Source organism: Ochotona curzoniae, unplaced genomic scaffold (assembly GCF_017591425.1).
Source record: "Ochotona curzoniae isolate NIBS_2020 unplaced genomic scaffold, NIBS_Ocur_1.0 contig_54, whole genome shotgun sequence".
NCBI lineage: Eukaryota > Metazoa > Chordata > Mammalia > Lagomorpha > Ochotonidae > Ochotona > Ochotona curzoniae.
The window spans coordinates 4,005,302-4,022,117 of record NW_024466464.1 but is presented as its reverse complement, the minus strand read 5'-3'; the positions used below and the strand labels follow the sequence as shown (position 1 = coordinate 4,022,117).

At 62.9% G+C, this 16,816-nt stretch overlaps 1 protein-coding gene across 1 annotated transcript; it reads left to right on the top strand.

The window, feature by feature from the left end:
* Nucleotides 1–495: 495 nt before the first annotated feature.
* DNAAF5 (dynein axonemal assembly factor 5) lies at nucleotides 496–12,710 on the top strand. Its single transcript, XM_040990072.1, has 11 exons — nucleotides 496–864; nucleotides 1,205–1,323; nucleotides 1,606–1,838; nucleotides 2,083–2,295; nucleotides 3,861–4,004; nucleotides 4,719–4,887; nucleotides 6,589–6,736; nucleotides 7,134–7,284; nucleotides 8,437–8,593; nucleotides 10,801–10,992; nucleotides 12,116–12,710. The coding sequence occupies exons 1-11, from the start codon at nucleotides 851–853 to the stop codon at nucleotides 12,250–12,252; spliced, it is 1,677 nt and encodes a 558-aa protein (XP_040846006.1). The 5' UTR covers nucleotides 496–850; the 3' UTR covers nucleotides 12,253–12,710.
* The last annotated feature ends 4,106 nt before the right edge of the window (nucleotides 12,711–16,816 follow it).

Here is a 16,816-nt window from a genome sequence, read left to right as displayed (position 1 = left end):
AGTCTGGACAGGCAGTAGCTCTCTGGTGCGGCCAGCAGGTGGCACTGCCGAGTTGGCAGGCCTGGGTGAGCTGCAGGACGCCTGGAGGTGGCCCTGGTTTGTCATCAGGCCCCACTCGGATCCCTGTGCGGAGATCTGTGCCCCGTGGCATGGACAGCCCCCTTGTTTGCTTTAAGCAACTTTAGAACCGTGGGAGCCCTTAGGTGTGCTGGCCCAACAGCCCCAGGACGTAAGGCTCCTGCTCTGTCCACTGTGCCGGCCGCTGTCATGCTGCCAGGCCCAGCGAGCCATCCTAAGCCTCAGAGTTCAGCCCACAGGGCAGGGCCAGGCTGGGCAGCCCCTGTCCCAGGGAGGGTATGCCTAGGAGTCTGCTTCCAGTCGGGCCTGGGAGTACACGCCCCCAACTCTCAACAGGTGTGGTGCCACAGGTGCCACCCCAGACCAGGGCAGCAGAGCGAGCGCCTGGTCTGGCCCCTCTGAGCCCTGTCCCTGGGGCAGTAACCGTGAGCCCTGGGTGAGCCCGGCAGGCAGTGGCCCAAGGGGAGCAGAGGGCACAGACACCCAGTGGGTACAGCTCCTATGGGCAACCCCGACGAGACAGAGCCCCCCAGGAGGAATCCCATGCAGGGGACGCCACTCCTGCTGTTGGCTCTGAGGAGCTGGCCAGGCATGGCCAGAGGGGGACAAGCACAGCACGGGGCGTGGCCATCATGCTGCCCGAGGGTCCCTGTGCCCGTAGGTCCGACAGGCGGTAACCTCTGTCGTGGGCGGCTGGCTGCTGGACCTGCGAGACCGCTACTCCTACTTCCACAAGCTCGTCCCCTTGTTGCTGTCAAGTGTCAGCGACGAGATGCCTGACATCCGGTAGGTGGCCTGCAGTGGGCGAGCCATGTCCTGGTAGGGGCTGGCGGGACTGGAGCCCCCCGTCCTGCCTGGCACGGGGGGCCGACTGGGTGACTGCCCTTGTCTCTTCCGGCATGCCAGGCCCTCATTTCTCATCGTCTTCCAGTGCTCATGTCTCCTGTCCCGTGTCTTAGGCAGCCCCTCTCCGTTGCTCAGGGTGGTGGGACCCCGGGCAGGCTGGCGGGGAGAAGGTTCTCTGAGTCACCTTGGGGGATTCTAGGGGCTGCCCTCTCGGCCGGCAGTCCCCCCTGGGGTCCCCGTCTGCAGGAGAAGCCCTGAGCAGGGCCTGTCTGCTCCCCAGGCAGTCGGCGGCGCAGCTCTGGGAGCAGGTGGGGCTGCAGTGGCAGCAGGAGAATGAGACCGACCTGAAGGACAAACTGGACTTCGCCTCGCCACCCCCGCCCCACTTCCCAGCACAAGGTGAGCCGGGTGGGAGGCGTGCGGTGGCTGCAGGGTCTCTGAGAGGCCCAGGTAAGGCCCCGTCTGGCCACCTCTCCCTGGACGGTGCAGGTGTGTCCTGCACTGTCAGCTAACGTGGGTCATAGGACACTCAGCCTTGAGCTTGGCGACAGACAGTGAGTGGGGTGACAGCTTGGCCAGGGCCCCCCGCTGTGGGTGGGATGCTGCGCCCCTCGTGTCGTTTGTGGCCTCCGGGAGCTTCTGCCGCTGAGCTTCTTGCCAAGCTTGTGTCTGTCCCCCCAGAGAGCCGCCCGGTGCTGGGCTGCCGGGAGCTTGTCTTCCGGAACCTGTCCAAGATCCTTCCGGCTGTCTGCCACGACCTGGGCGACTGGGTGGTGGGCACCCGGGTGAAGTCGGCGCAGCTGCTGGCTGTGCTGCTGCTGCACGCCGAGGACCACGTCACGCAGCACCTGGAACTGGTGCTCAGGGCACTGTGCCACGCCTGTGCCGACGAGGAGCCAGCTGTAGTCAGCCATGTGAGTCCTGGGTCGTGGGGGCGGGGGAGGTCAGGACCCCTGTGGCAGTGAGGGGCTCCCGGGGGCAGCTGGGCTCAGCCCATGCTACTGGGCGCCTGTGTGCAGATGCCAGTCACCGGGCAAGGGCTGCGGGCCACTGTACCCCACCACAGGGACTGTGAGCGACCACGCGGGTGTGTGGGTGTGCGGCTGTCTGGGTGCTGGAGCCCACACACTCAGCCTGCTATCTCTGGTGTCCCCGCAGTGCGTGCGGTCCGCCACGCTCCTGGGCACTTTTGTCAGTCTGGAGGTGCTTCTGAAGCTGCTCCTACCACTGCTGAAGCGGTCACCCTCCGCCGCCGGCCTCCTGGTCCTGGCCTCGGCCATTCGAGGCTGCCCACGGGAGGCCCTCCAGCCACACCTGACGGCCCTGGCCTCGGAGCTGGCCCAAGCTCACATCTGCCAAGCGTCAGAAAACGTAAGCCCACTCCTGGTCACAGCCCTACAGAACACACAGGCTCCTCCTGTGCCAGTCTGCACTTCAGCCAGCCATACCACTCTCGGGCCATGGGCAGGAACAGGGCCTGGCGCTGCTGTGGGTGTCCCACCCACGCACCCACGGCCCAGCAGGGGCTGAAGACGCCACACTGTGTGCCATGAACCGGGCCCGCGCTGGGAGGACAGAGTCTCGGAGCCAAACGTCCCCAGCCCCGCCTCGGGCCTTGCCCTGGATCCCAGCAGCTGTAGGCAGATGCCACGTGGGGCTTGCACTGCCCTGGGGGAGGGCAGGGTGCAGGAAGCATCCAGCACCTTGGCCATCCCGCCCAGCCGCCGGCGGACAGGATGCTTACAGGCAGCCCGGGCTGCAGTGGGCTTGCTTGTTGAGCCGTAGATGTGCCCACGCAGTGACATGCCTGTCCCGACACCCTGGGCAGCTACAGGGTCCCCAGAGCCTTGTCCTGCTCTTGGCGAGGCTGTCAGGCCCAGGGCACCGAGAGTTGACCCTTCATCCTCTGGGTTCACACAGGAACATCCAAAACAAGACTGAGAACGCAGTCATGTGAGTGTGGGTAATTACAGCCCCAGCCTGTCACAGCCCAGGTCACGTGTGTGACTGTCACACACCAGCCCATCACAGCCCAGGTCACATGCCAGGTCACGCGTGATCATCACACCAACCCATCGCGCCCCAGGTCACGCGTGTGAGCCCTCGTCACGCAGAGCCCTTTTTGCGTGGTTTCTGTCTCACCAACGTGTCCCTTTTACATCTCTGTCCTGATGTGTGCTGCTCCTGTGGTGACCTCTTTAGCCACTTTGAGGAAAGCTTAGTGGTGGTGGGCCCGTCCCCTACAGGAGTACCACTCCTGGGCATTGGAGGGTCTGCAGGGTAGCTCGGCTGCCTCATGAGGCTGTGGCCGTGGAACCTTTCAGTAAGCTGTGGCGGTACATCTCTAGGGAGTGAGCATGTGGGTTCCCAGAATGCCTGGAGATCCGTCTGTGTCTCCCCTTGGGTGGCAGGGGCCCAAGGGGGTCGCTGGTGGAGGCCAGGACTTGAATAGGGTGCCCTGTTCTGGGCTTTGGGCACCAGCGAGGGGCTAGGTGCCGCTGAGCCCATGGGAGCACAGGACACAGAGCTCCACACCGTGGCATGAATCCCTGCATGCCCGTCAGGTTTGGAACCCCGTGCCTTCCTGTGAGGGCCTGGCGTCTGTGCTGTGGTACCTGAGTGCTTCTCGGCGTCTCGTGAGGGGGCAGCTGATGTTGGGGAGCTGGGGGAGAGAGGCAGGGACATGGAGACACAGGCACTGAGCCGACTGTGTGCCCTCCCTGTGGGCTGACTGTGCGCCCTCCCTGTGGGCTGACTGTGTACCCTCCCCGTGGGCTGTGTGCCCTCCCCATGGGCTGTGTACCCTCCCCGTGGGCTGTGGACTGTGTGCCCTCCCCGTGGGCTGTGTGCCCTCCCGTGGGCTGTGGACTGTGCCCCCTCCCAGTGGGCTGACTGTGTACTCTCCCTGCGGGCTGACTGTGTGCTGGTCTCCACAGGACACTTACCTGCAGCACTTGGTGCTGTGTATTGAAGCCCTGGTGTCCGTGGGCCGGGAGGACTGCCGTGCGTGCAGCCTGCAACTGCTCCAGGTACTGGTGACCGTCATGGCCGTGCCAGGACCCCTGGGCACCCAGGACAAGGTAAGGCCCAGGCAGGCCCTATGCGTTTCCCAAAGGGAGGTTCGGGGCTCCCCAGGCTTGGCACTGACTGTGGGCACGTGCAGGGGCATTCTCAGGTGACAGCATGTTTTGTGTCAAGCTCGGGGTCTGCAGAGATGTGTCTTACCCAGGAGTGAGAGCATGTGGTGTCCCTGTGCACACAGCTCAGTTAGCAGTCCCTGCCGTCCCATTCTGTCCTGTCCAGACACTTGCAGGTCCCCACACTGGCTCCCCACAGATCTGTCCCCCACGACTGCTGGCACACACAGTCTCTCCAGAGCTCCACAGGCAGCTGCTGCCCTCTCGCCTGGGCACTCCTTCCCCAGGTCCTGGGGCTCCCTGGCACAGGGTGGGCCAGCAGAGAGGTGCATACAGCCTGGCCAGGTGTCAGTCCCCACCTGGAGCAGCCCACGTAAGGTCCAGTCCAGGTGGAGGCACCAAGTGCAGGTGCCAGGTGGGGCAGAGCCATGGCATGTCCAGTCTGTTCACGTCCACTGGTCCTAGTGTTGGCTAGGACTGAGCACCTCCCGGGCACCCCACATGGTGTCACGGGTGGGAGCATGTGTGCTATGCACACAGCATTGAGACGTGTGTACGGAGCACGGCCCTCCCAGCAGGCCTGGCAGCCCTGCAGCTGCAGTGGCATCAGGAGGGAGCCTGAATCTGCAGCTGCCCATCCTCTGGCTTTGCTTACAGGCTCAGGAGACCATGGCCTCGCTGGTGGCCGTGGAGAACGTCACAGGCAGCCAGGACCTCTTCCGGAAGCACCTGGGCCCTCTCCTGGAAGGGCTGACCGCCTCGCACAGTAGCTGGACCGCACATGTGGCTGAGCTCCTGCAGTTCTGTGTGGTCATCACGCAGGCAGGTGAGCCCCTGTCCCTGGGGCAGGGCCGTGGTGCAGCTGATGTATGGAGTGGCCTGAGGTCACCCCTGCTCCTGGACATGAGCAGGCGAACTGCCCGAGCACCATGGCTTACCCCGGCTTTGGGGGAGCCAGGTGTGTTTCCTGTGGTCAGTCCTGGGTGGGCTGCTATATCAGGGAGGCAGTGCTGCGGGTGCACACTCAGAACCATCCATATCGGGGTGGTGCTGCAGCCTGGTGCCCCGCCACAGGTGTGGGGTACTCACTCAGAACCGTCCATATCGGGGCAGTGCTGCAGCCTGGTGCCCTGCTGCAGGTGTGGGGTGCACGCTCAGAACCATCTGTATCAGGGTGGTGCTGAGGCCTGGTGCCCTGCCGCAGGTGTGGGGTGCACGCTCAGAACCGTCCATATCGGGGTGGTGCTGCAGCCTGGTGCCCTGCCACAGGTGTGGGGTGCACGCTCAGAACCATCTGTATTGGGGTGGTGCTGTGGCCTGGTGCCCTGCTGCAGGTGTGGGGTGCACACTCAGAACCGTCCATGTCGGGGTGGCACACACTCAGAACCCACCTCACCAGGTTGCAAAGATAGCACACATGAGGCCTGCATTTTGCCAGAGGACACTCAACTGAGCAGCAAATGAGTTTCCTTCTTATATTTGACATAGAGGATTTTCCATCTGCTGGTTCACTCCCCACAAGCCTGTAACAGCCAGGCTAGGCCAGTCCGAAGCCAGGAGCTCCATCCAGCTCTCCCAGGGACTTGAGCCACCATTCTGCCTCCTAGGGCAGGGCTGCGAGTCCAGCACTCCCGGGTAGGACCTGGCTGTCTCAGCCCTAGCCAGTTAGGTCCTAGTCAGCCTGGAGCTTCCGTGGTTCTTTCTCGCGCACACTGCTGTGTCACCGCCTTGTTCTGCACAGGTCAATGCTGCTGTGACATCCAGATCTGAGGATATGCGTAGTTAACATGCAGCTACTGTGCGTGGGGTGTGAGGACACGTGTGGCTGCTGCGTGGGGTGTGAGGACACGTGTGGTTAGCGTGTGGCTGCTGTGTGGGGTGTGGACACGTGTGGTTAGCGTGTGGCTGCTGTGTGGGGTGTGAGGACACGTGTGGTTAGCGTGTGGCTGCTGTGTGGGGTGTGGACACATGTGGTTAGCGTGTGGCTGCTGCGTGGCATGTGAGGACACGTGTGGTTAGCATGTGGCTGCTGCGTGGGGTGTGAGGACACGTGTGGTTAGCGTGTGGCTGCTGTGTGGGGTGTGGACACATGTGGTTAGCGTGTGGCTGCTGCGTGGCATGTGAGGACACGTGTGGTTAGCATGTGGCTGCTGTGTGGCGTGTGAGGACACGTGGGAGGTTGGCTTTTCACCAGCAGTGTTTAGGAGAGTCCTGGTGGTGGGGTCACCCACTGGCTCCTAGGAGACCGACTAGGGGAGAAGAGGCAGTGGCCGGTGAAGTGGCCTGACTTGAGGTGGGTCCAGGGCACCTGGTGCCTCCTGGACGTCGCCTGGAAGCTATGGCTGCAGGCTGGGGACTGGCCTCGGTCCACCCTGAGGGTTCCTTTGCAGACCCAGAGAATGGCCGGTCACCTGCGGCTAGCGAGGGCGCCTTGGGGTGAAGATGCTCTTGTTTCCATGGTAACTACCTGAGTGGCGGCAGCAGAGGCCCCCCGTGCACTGACACCCGTGTGCACGCTGTCCTCCAGGCCCCGCGGTCGGAGAGGTGCTGCCCCAGGTTGTGGCCACACTCAGAGCCTGCCTGCAGCCAGCCCGGGACCCACAGATGCGCCTGAAGCTGTTCTCCCTGCTGTCCCAGCTGCTGCTCAGGCCCAAGGACACCATCGACTCCCAGGGGTGAGTCGGCCTGTGTGTGCAGGGCCACGTGCACCTGGAACCCTGGGGGACCCAGACCTTGGCGGGGGTGGGGCCGGAAGGTTAGAACTCAGCAGGTAAGAGGTGGGTCCCTCTGCGCGGACATCGTGTGCGGGCTGGAGCCTCCGCGACTCGGCCCTTGAGTGGCTGCGTTCCCCGTCAGGTGCTCTTGTAGCGTGCCTCGCAGAAGCACTCAGCAGAGTCCGTTCCGTGTCCGCCCAGGGCTGTGTAGAAAATCCTGGAGTTTGGGATTGCTGTTTCTGGACGTGCAGCCGTGGCAGCCCAGCTAGGGCTGCTTGGTTCTGCCGTGTTCCTCTCTGGCCCCACGGGTCCCCTTCAGTCTCTGCCCTGCCTTGGTGACCCCTCTGCTGTATTCCAGGCAGTTCCATGAGCACCTCGAAACCGTGGTGAAGGACATCCTGGCCCCCAACCTGCAATGGCATGCGGGCAAGACGGCCACCGCCATCCGCACGGCCGCCGTGTCCTGCCTGTGGGCGCTGAGTAGCAGCGACATGCTGACAGCCCAGCAGGTATGGTGGAAACCCACAGCGGGGAGGGTTCAGTCCCCAGCTGGGAAAAATGTCACAAAATGCAGGCTGGCGGGGCAGGTGACTCCCGCCGTGGGCATCCTCGGCCATTCGCGGGCCTTGGGTGTCTGTGCTGGCGGCCACCCCACGAACAGAGGGTGTAAACAGTGGATTTTTTAAATCCATAACCAGGTTAAAGGTTACTCAGCTTATCTAAACTGTTCTTATTATGATTTTTTTTTGAAGATTGATTTACTTTTATTGGAAAGTCGGGTTTACAGAGAGAAGGAGAAACAGAGAGAAAGATTCTCCATCCACTGGTTCACTCCCAAAGTGACCACCATGGCCAGAGCTGCGCTGATCTGAAGCCAGGAGCCTCTGCCTGGTCTCCCACACGGGTGCAAGGTCCCAGGGCTTTGGGCCGTCCTCGACTGCCTTCCCAGCCACATGCAGGAAGCTGGAAGGGAAGTAGAGCAGCCGGGATTAGAACCGGCGCCCATATGGGATCCTGGTGCATGCAAGATGAGGACTTTAGCCGTTAGGCTACTGTACCGGACCCCTTGTTTATGATTTTTGAAAGAGTAACACGGAGAACACGACAGGCAGATATTGCATGTGCTGGTTCACTCTCCCAGTCCCCCAGCAGCCACGGCTGAAAGCCCAGATCTCCTGGATGGCTCACGGGAGTGGCGGGCTCCCCGGGCACACCTGAGCCAGCAGCTGGGGCTCAGAAGCAGGCACTGGAGCTGGCTGTGGGTACCCTCCCTTTCTGGGGCCAAGCTGCCACCTCTGCTGGCTGCACCATTTCAGAGCCAGCCCTGCCAGTGTGCCTGGGACACAGCCGCTGATGCCCAGGTAACTGCTACAGCCTACAGGTGATGTGGCTTCAGCCCGGCGCAGCCCCAGCTGTTCCAACATCTCAGCCAGCAGATTCTGTCTGCCACAGTGTCCCGCCCCTAAAGTGAACCTGTGATGAGTGCCTGGCAGGCATGTGCCCCAACAGTGGACCCCACATGGCCCCCCAGAGGGCCTGGGTCGGACCAGGCTGCAGCCAACACAGCCCCGGGAGGCACCAGGGCTGGCTCAGCCCCGGCCCCTGCCGGCATTTGGGGTGGGGGCCAGGCCGGCCCCGCCACTCTGCGTCTGTTGCTGCAGGTGGAGGCCGTGCAGGAGGCACTGCTGCCTCAGGTCCTGACCACCCTGGAGGAGGACTCCCAGAGGACCAGACTGGTCTCCTGCCACATCGTGAACTCGTTTCTGAAGACCTCTGGGGCTGCTGCCGACTCTGACAGGCTCATCAAGGTTTACCCTGGTAAGACCCTCGGTCTGAGCTCCATTTGTCAAGTTCCTCTAGGCAGTGCTAGTCGACTTCCGGCCGAGTTTTCAGGTGTCACTAAATAGCGTGTAGATTGGGTAGCACCTAACACAGGCAACCACTTCTGGGCTCAGCTTGCAGGGCAGCGAGGACCCCACCTGCAGACGGCCTGGACCCCCAGGACTGCCCGGGCACCCCCACCACCCCTGCCCTGCTGTGACCCCAGGACTGCCTGGGTACCCCTGCCTCCCCTGCCCTGCTGTGACGCCCAGGACTGCCCGGGCACCCCCACCACCCCTGCCCTGCTGTGACCCCCAGGATTGCCTGGGCACCCCCACCACCCCTGCCCTGCTGTGACCCCAGGACTGCCTGGGCATCCCCCTGTACCCCTGCCCTGCTGTGACCCCAGGACTGCCTGGGCACCACCACCCCCGCCCTGCCCTATTGTGACCCCCAGGACTGCCTGGGTACTCCCACTGCTCCTGCCGTGCTGTGACCCCAGGACTGCCTGGGTAGCCCTGCCTCCCCTGCCCTGCTGTGACCCCCAGGACTGCCTGACACCTGTCCTGCTGTAGCCAGGCTCAGCTTCCAGGGCAGTGAGGACCCCGCCTGCAGACGACCTGGACCCCCAGGACTGCCCGGGCACCCCCACCGCCCCTGCCCTGCTGTGACCCCCAGGACTGCCTAGGCATGCCCCCTATACCCCTTCCCTGCTGTGACCCCCAGAGCTGCCCGTTGCAGGCTGCTGCTATGCGGCACTGAGGTCCAACCCGGGTGCCGGTCACTCCACGTCCCAGGCAGGTTCTGATGTTGAAGGGGGCGGGGTAGTCAGGTAGAAGCCACATGCCAAACGACACAGGGGGGAGGGTGCTGCCCCTACAGACACCTGAGAGCCCATAGGGAGGACTTTAGCCACTATGCTACTGCTCCGGGCCCAGGCGACACTGGTTTAATTCTCGTGTGTACCTTTGTATGCCCGGAACACTCGGTACTGCCAAACATTTCCTGGGGAAGAGAGTCGGTGAGATCCTAAAAGGTTTATTCATTCATTTGAAAGGCAGAGTCAGAGTTCTCTGTCTGCTGGTTCACTCCCCAGGTGATGTCCCAGCCTGGAACTCCACCCAGGTGCCCACATGCTCAGCCGTCCTCCACTGTGGGGGCTTCGCAAGGGTCGTGTGGCCAGGCCCTGGTTGTCTCTATGTGCTACTTGCTCTGTCTTAGACTGGGTTGGTAGCGTGGAGAACAGCCCTTGCTGATGGAAGCCCAGGGGGAAGGGTGCCCACACGGCCCGGGTACACCCGGCACCACCCACAGCCTGCGCCGTGCTTATGGCCAGCGCTCGCCCAGCCGGCACACTGAGCCCAGGCTCTGGCTCGTGAGGTGGTTGACCAGCCTGGGTCGTTGGGCCTCCCTTCCTCCCAGCAGGAGGCCCCCCACAGGCTCCTGGTCACTGGAGCCCCATCACTCCTGAGCCAGTGGCTCCCTCTGGGTCTGCCTGAGAACCTAGACACTCGCCCTGCTTCGCCGTGGCCAGAACAGCATACGCTGGTGGGGGACCTCCAGGCCCCAGCAGTCAGCCCTCGCAGGCACGAGTGTCTGACTGCTGAGATGACGCACTGGACACGGGTCTCAGCCATGAAGCCGGGCTGTTGGGCGAGCGCTGGCAGCAGCTGAAGGCCTGGCAGGAACGAGCCATGGGGGCCCGTGGTGATGCATGGGGACCCTGGCACCTGGCTGCAGAACCAGCCACTCACTGCTTCCCCTCCAGCCACCTCTTCAGGCCCCAGTGACAGTCCTTGTGCTAGGGACCCGGATGGGGCTCCTGGCTTCCGCCTGGCCCAGTGCTGTGGCAGCCGTGTCAGGGTGGGAGAGCTCTGTCTCCATGGTAAATAAAGAGGAAGAAAGTGCCAGCAGTGAGGGTGGGGTGTCCTGGCCTCAGGGTCTTAGAGCCGGAGCCCCTGGCCGGTGAGGAAGTGGCTGGGCTGTCGGAGGGGCTGTGGGCCACGTCTGGGGGTGCCGGGGGCCCTGCAGGCTGCATCTGGGGCTGTCGAAGTGGCTGTGGGCTGCGTCTGGGGATGCCGGGGGCCCTGCAGGCTGCATCTCAGAAATGTTGGGGTTACAGGCCTGGATTTCGGGGTGCCCCAGCCGTGTGCATCATTCTGACATCCCAAGGTCACTTACCTGTGCGTTCCCCTAACCCCCAGAGCTCCTGAAGCGCCTGGATGATGTCTCCGATGAGGTGCGGGTGGCGGCGGCCTGTGGCCTGGCCACATGGCTGCGCTGTGTGGGCAGCGTCGAGGGCAGGTCCTGCTACCAAGGTCACGTCCAACACCTGTACCGGGAGCTGCTGGTCCACCTGGACGACCCCGAGAGAGCTATCCAGGACGCAGTGCTAGGTGAGCTGGGCTGTGGCTGTGCCCAGCCCTGGGGACAGGCGGGACCGTGTCGGGAGGAGCAGAGGCGTGACAAAGGTGGCCGGGCCAGCCACAGGGACAGGCAGGACCGCGTGAGGAGAAGCAGCGGCATGGCAAAGGTGGCCGGGCCCAGCCACAGGGACAGGCCGGGCCAGCCACAGAGAAAGGCAGGACCTTGTCAGGAGAAGCAGCGGCGTGGCAGAGGTGGCCGGGCCCAGCCACAGGGACAGGAGGGACCGTGTCGGGAGGAGCAGAGGCGTGGCAGAGGTGGCTAGGTCTTTGGTGCCATCTGGAGGTGGCAGTGGCTGAGGGATGTGAACAGTTGGCTTGCTGCTGTGTCTGCAGCACTGGAGGGAGACCTGTTCCTCCTGCCACTTCTACTGGCAGCACCTGGGCCAGCTTGGTCCTCAGGGCTCCTGGATGCCTGCAGAGCCAAAGCCGGCCGTCAGGACTGTACCCCGAGCTCCACTGGGAACGGCCAGGAGCCACCCACTTCAGCCATTGCTGCCACCTCCCAGAATCCTATCTGGGACATGGGCATTGTGGCCACCAGGCCAGCCTTGGCTCCCTAGAAGGGTGTGAAGGTGGCCTTCCCAGCTGGCATCCACTGACTGCTCCGGCACTGGGCAGCTGGCAGCATAACTGGGATGGACACACTGCAGTCACCTCACTGGGAGACTCGGCTGCACGGCCTCGTGCCAGGCTGGGTGTGTGTGCCCAGTCTCAGCTTCCTGCATGCATGAAGCTGGCAAGCCCCCAGAGGAAGCAGCGTGAGGCACTGGAGCTTGTCCTCGCAGCTCCTCGGTTCTTGGCGCAACCCTTGTGTGGGCCTGGTAGGGGGGCCACTGGGACCCTCCACACGAGGACACCCCACGTCTGTGACCTTCCACACAAGGGTCGTGGTGACGCTGCTAAAGGGCAGTGGAGATGCCCCACATCTGTGACCCCACGAGGGCCGTGGGGACGCCCCATGTCTGTGACCCCACGAGGGCCGTGGGGACGCTGCTGTGGCTTAGGCAGTGCCATGTGTGCCTGGCATGCCGTGTGTGTTTGTGGCATGTGATTCATGTAAGTGCCTTACGTGTTCCGGCGTGTTCTCTCGCAGGTGTCCTCAAGCAAGGCAGCAGCCTCTTCCCCGAGCTCCTGGTGAGGGAGACGGAGGCCGTGGTCCACAAGCACCGCTCGGCCACCTACTGTGAGCAGCTCCTGCGGCATGTGCAGGCCACCCCGGCGGCACAGTGACCACGCCGGGCCCCATCCTTACCCGCCTGGGCTCGCAGCGGCCCCAAGGAGACCACAGCACACAGCGGCCACTCCCGGGGGCCGCCGACTGCTCACACCTCCTGGCCTGCCCGGGCCAGCCCTTCCCGAAGCAGCCAGAGAAGTCTGTTGGACACGGCTCCCTAGAGGCCTCCCTGCCGCCTGTGGTCCTCAAAGCTCCAAGCTGGCTGCTCCCGCAGTACGGCCCGCGCTGGCTCGGCTGCCAGTCCCGGTGCTGGGTGAGGCCGTCCTGCCCTTCACACCGAGTGCCTGGGGACTGCGTGCTGTCCAGTGTCTGTGTTAAAGCAGGGTGAGGCCGTCCTGCCCTTCACACCGAGTGCCTGGGGACTGCGTGCTGTCCAGAGCCAATGTTTGTTAACGCGGGGTGCTGTAGGTGTTTTCTAACAGACAGTAACATTTATCTTTGGTGTTTGAAATCTTAAAGATATTTATTCTTATAATGACTTGGTGGGCCTGTCTGTGGGTTTGGGCGTGGAGTTGATGCTTAGTGATGCAGGCAGTGGGCCGTGAGGGTGCCCTGTGGATAGTGGGGGCGGGCTCGCCGTGAGAGGAGGGCAGCCCTGGCCTTGGGGAGGCTGGCAGGTGGGATGTGGGCAGTCTGCCCTCCAGTCCGTGTTGTGACTGCTGCGTATGTCCTCAGGGAGTGGGTCCCCGGCGGGGTCTCCCCAGGCCCCACCTGCACTGCGCGTTGCCTTGAAGGGGCTGTCGGTGGTGCTCATGACCTCACTGGAACGCACACGTCACAGGCTCTCGGTCCTGTGGGCGTCAGGCCTGCGGGGTGGGCAGGCAGGCAGCTGCCACTGTGTGTGTGTATGTCACAGGCAGCGGGGACAAGGGGCAGAGCGCAGTGGAGAGGCCTCACGGAGGGCCCGGTCCCCCGGGGGAAGCCCCACTGGTGCCTTCTGGTTTGTGCTCAAGACTGGCTCGACCTGCCTCGGGCTGGGGATGCTGAGAGCTGCTGAGGCCGCCTACCAGGCTCCCACGGGGGGACGGCTGAGTCGTGCCCTGCCCTCAGCCGGACACCAGGCTGCCAAGGTGGGAGTTGTGGGCTGTAGAAGTCCCCCATGCACGTGCACCAGGTAACTTAGTTTTGCTTTTGGTTTTTTCTATTGTTTTTATTTATTTGGGAGTCTCCATCAGGCAGGAAGCTGGCATTGAGAGCTGGGAGCAGGCACCCCCCTGTGGGATGCCAGATGCCCATGAATGCCGAGTTTCAGTGTGGCCATTACCACAGTCCTGACCTTCAGACGCATCCTGAGTGCAGTGCCCTCAGGCCATCTGGTCCACCCCACTTCCAGTGCCAGGCAGCCACTCATGGGCTCCACCATGCCTACTTCCTGGGGGCTGCTGTAGGCGGGGCACTGCCACAAGGGGGCACCATGCACTCACTTGTTCCCCTGCCCCTAGGCGTGCAACAGCCCCTATGGCCAGTATCGCCATCCCTGCTGTGGACGTCGGCCTCCGGCAGGGCCTCAGCTCTAAGTCTCTGGGAGTAGAATTCCTAGGTCATTGTCCAGTCCAGCCTTCGTTGTCTCTGATGACCTTCACTGCCCGACTGAGTGGTTGGCCTTGGTGGTCTCTCTGATGGCCTTAACTGCTGCCCGGCTGAGTCCAAGCTGAGATGAGCAGCTGGTACGCCCAACGATGCAGCCACCAGGGGGTGGTGGTGGCCCTCCCACTCACTGGCGCCCTTCCAGCTGCGCTGGCCTGGTTCCCTGGGTTGCTGGGTGGAGCCCATTAGCTGTCAGAGTCCCCGCTGATGCTGTGTGGGTGGAAGCTGTTTCTCCAGGGCAGATGTGGAGGAGGGAAATGGCGCTGAGGGTGGATGCTTGGTGCAAGCTGACGCCAGAGCGCATGGGATTAAGGCTGACCCCCTGGCTGCTGTGTCCGCAGGTTAAGGCTGACCCCTGGCCGCTATGTCCGCGGGTTAAACCTGAACCCCTGGCCGCTGTGTTCACAGGTTAAGGCTGACCCCTGGCCGCTGTGTCCAGGGACGGGGTTAAGGCTGACCCCGGCCGTTGTGTCTGCGGGTTAAGGCTGACCCCCTGGCCGCTGTGTCGGGGGATTAAGGCCGACCCCCTGGCAGCTGAGTGCTGAAGCCTTCATGTCTGCCTGCTCACTGACTGGCTGAGTTTGCTTCTCCTTGTCTCGGTTTTTGAACCGGGGCTGTGGGTCCTGTGTGTCGGCACTAGCCCCTAGGATGTTTTCCTCGTTTGGCGGTCTGGCTTTTCGATCTTTTAACACTATCATCTGGAGAGAAAGGCGACCGAGGCAGGGGCTTCCCCCGTGGGTGAAGGCACATTTCTCTCTTTCCTTTTCCTGCCTTTCTTACACATCGTTACCCGACCTGAGGTTGCAGAGGTTTCAGTTGCTGAAGTTAGGAAACCCGACAACTTTGTTGAACACGTCCACCTGCTGGCTGTGCCCAGGCTGGGGCTTCAAGAGAGCTGGCGCTTCCTTCTGCGACCCCAGTGAGGACATGGGGGCACGAGCCTCTCGGCTGGTGGAAAACACTCCCAGCACAGCTGGGCCGACCTTCCATCCACTGGCTCACTCCCCAAACCACCATCATAGCCGGACCTTAGCTGATCCGAAGCCAGGAGCTTCAACCAGGTTTCCCACACATGTGCAGGGTCCCAAGGATGTGGGTCGTCCTCCACTGCCTTCCTAGGCCACAGGCAACGAGCTGGATGGGAAGTGGAGCAGCTGGGACACGAACCAGCACCCACGTGGGATGCCAGCACTACAGGCAGAAGCTTAGCTTGTTCTGCCAAGCACCAGCCCCTTCAGATAAACTATTTTGAAAGCAAGAAGCACAATGTGGAGGGCCCCACAGATAAAAAGAGCATGGTGAGCCACCTGCTCAGGCGCAGGCCACACCTCCAGAGGAAGGAGCTCCAGCAACTGCCTGTGAGTGGGCACCAGGAAGGCCGGTGCAGCCTGGGGAGAGGGGTGCCCTGTGTGGCTGGGGGCAGTGGCCTGTGAGGGGGCACCGCGTGTGACCAGGGTCAGTGGCCTGTGAGGGGTGCCCTGTGTGGCTGGGAGCAGTGGCCTGTGAGGGAGTGCCACGTATGACCAGGGCAGTGGCCTGTGAGGGGTACCCGTGTGGCCAGGGGCTGGGGTGCAAGTTCAGGGCCTGGGGTTCCCGTGCCTGACCCCTGACACATCTCCAGACAGCTGCTCTTCAGCTTTGTCCATGGTCCACGGGCGAGACCTACGTGGCTTGATGTCGTGGCAGGTGCTGGAACAGCAAAGCCCAACGTTTATGGGAGAGCCATCCGCCCGGGCTGGCCTGTGGTGCCGCAGCAACGCCTGCCTCGCGACCGCCGGCTCCGCTCCAGGCTCGGCTCACATGCTGGGGAAGTAGCCCGTGGCAGCTCGACTACCCAAGCTCCTGCCGGCCATGGCAGGCCCAGGTGCGGCTCAGGCCTGGCCCAGCGCTGAGCGATCTGAAACTGGCTGGAAACTTCCTCCCTCTCTGACTCTGCCTTACACCGAAGCATCCATAGCGGCGTGATGCTGGCCCCAAACTAGAAATAGCCCCGGCGTGAAGAAGCTGCGATGTGTCCACACAACCCAGGCGTCAGTGTGGATGGCTCTCGGGTGCCAGCCAGGGGTGGAACGTGTCACTTAGCTCATTCTGTGTGGAACTCAGACACGGGCCGAGATTTTAAAACCTCTGAACCAACTGTGAGCATGAGCAGGTTTGTTGTGCCATTTCACCGTGTGTGAGGGGACTGTGAAAAACAATTAAATACAGCGTTTGCTAACATCATCTCTGCCAATGACAACGGCCCTGCTCGTGCCTCCCCGAGGAGCTGAGGCGCTCGGAGTTTGGGCAGGCCGAGGCCATCTGAAGGAAACCAGCAGTCTCTCAGTGACTGGGAAGCCAAAGCCACCAGGCCCGAGTGGGCATGGACGCTCTCACCGAGGGCCCTTGGCCGGCAGTGAAGCCACGGCCATGTCGCAGAGAAGGACCCCCGGGGCCGTTTCTCAGTGACAGCTTTGGCTTTCTAGAACATTCTCCATAAGCAGATGGTTGCAGTGCCCGCAGGCAGTCCCTGTTCTGCCCGGCCTGCTTCCAGTCGCGGGAGCCAGGCAGTCTCGTGTCTTCACACAGGTCCTCCAAGAAGCCTCAGAGCCTCGTGCGCTGCCCACCTGGGCCCGCAGCCATGCCACCGGAAGTCAGCTCTACTTTTCCCACTGTGCAAGAAGCACGGCTGTGCGGGCAGCTGTTTCTGCTGTTACTCGCACTTGGCCCGGGGGCTGGAGATGTGGGCAGCTGCTGCTGTAGGCCATCGGTGCCATGACACCTGTTCTGCCCAGCTGTCTGCTCAGGTTCTGCTGCTTCCTGGGGGCCTGACTTCTCCCAGGCTCCACCATAAACTTAGCATTTGTTCTTGCCTCGGTTTTAAAGGATTTGTGTTGTGGCGGGGGCTGGTTCATAGCACCGCACACAGCACCCTGCACAGACCTGTGCTGACAAGCTCATTCCACACTCACGGGCTGGGCGTTGGGGCGCAGT

Bases quoted from the DNA above. Each gene is read 5' to 3' on its own strand.
- DNAAF5 (XM_040990072.1), top strand. The intron at 1,839-2,082 runs GTGAGTCCTGGG...GTGTCCCCGCAG, and splicing joins AGCCAGCTGTAGTCAGCCAT to TGCGTGCGGTCCGCCACGCT. The intron at 4,005-4,718 runs GTAAGGCCCAGG...CTTTGCTTACAG, and splicing joins CCCTGGGCACCCAGGACAAG to GCTCAGGAGACCATGGCCTC.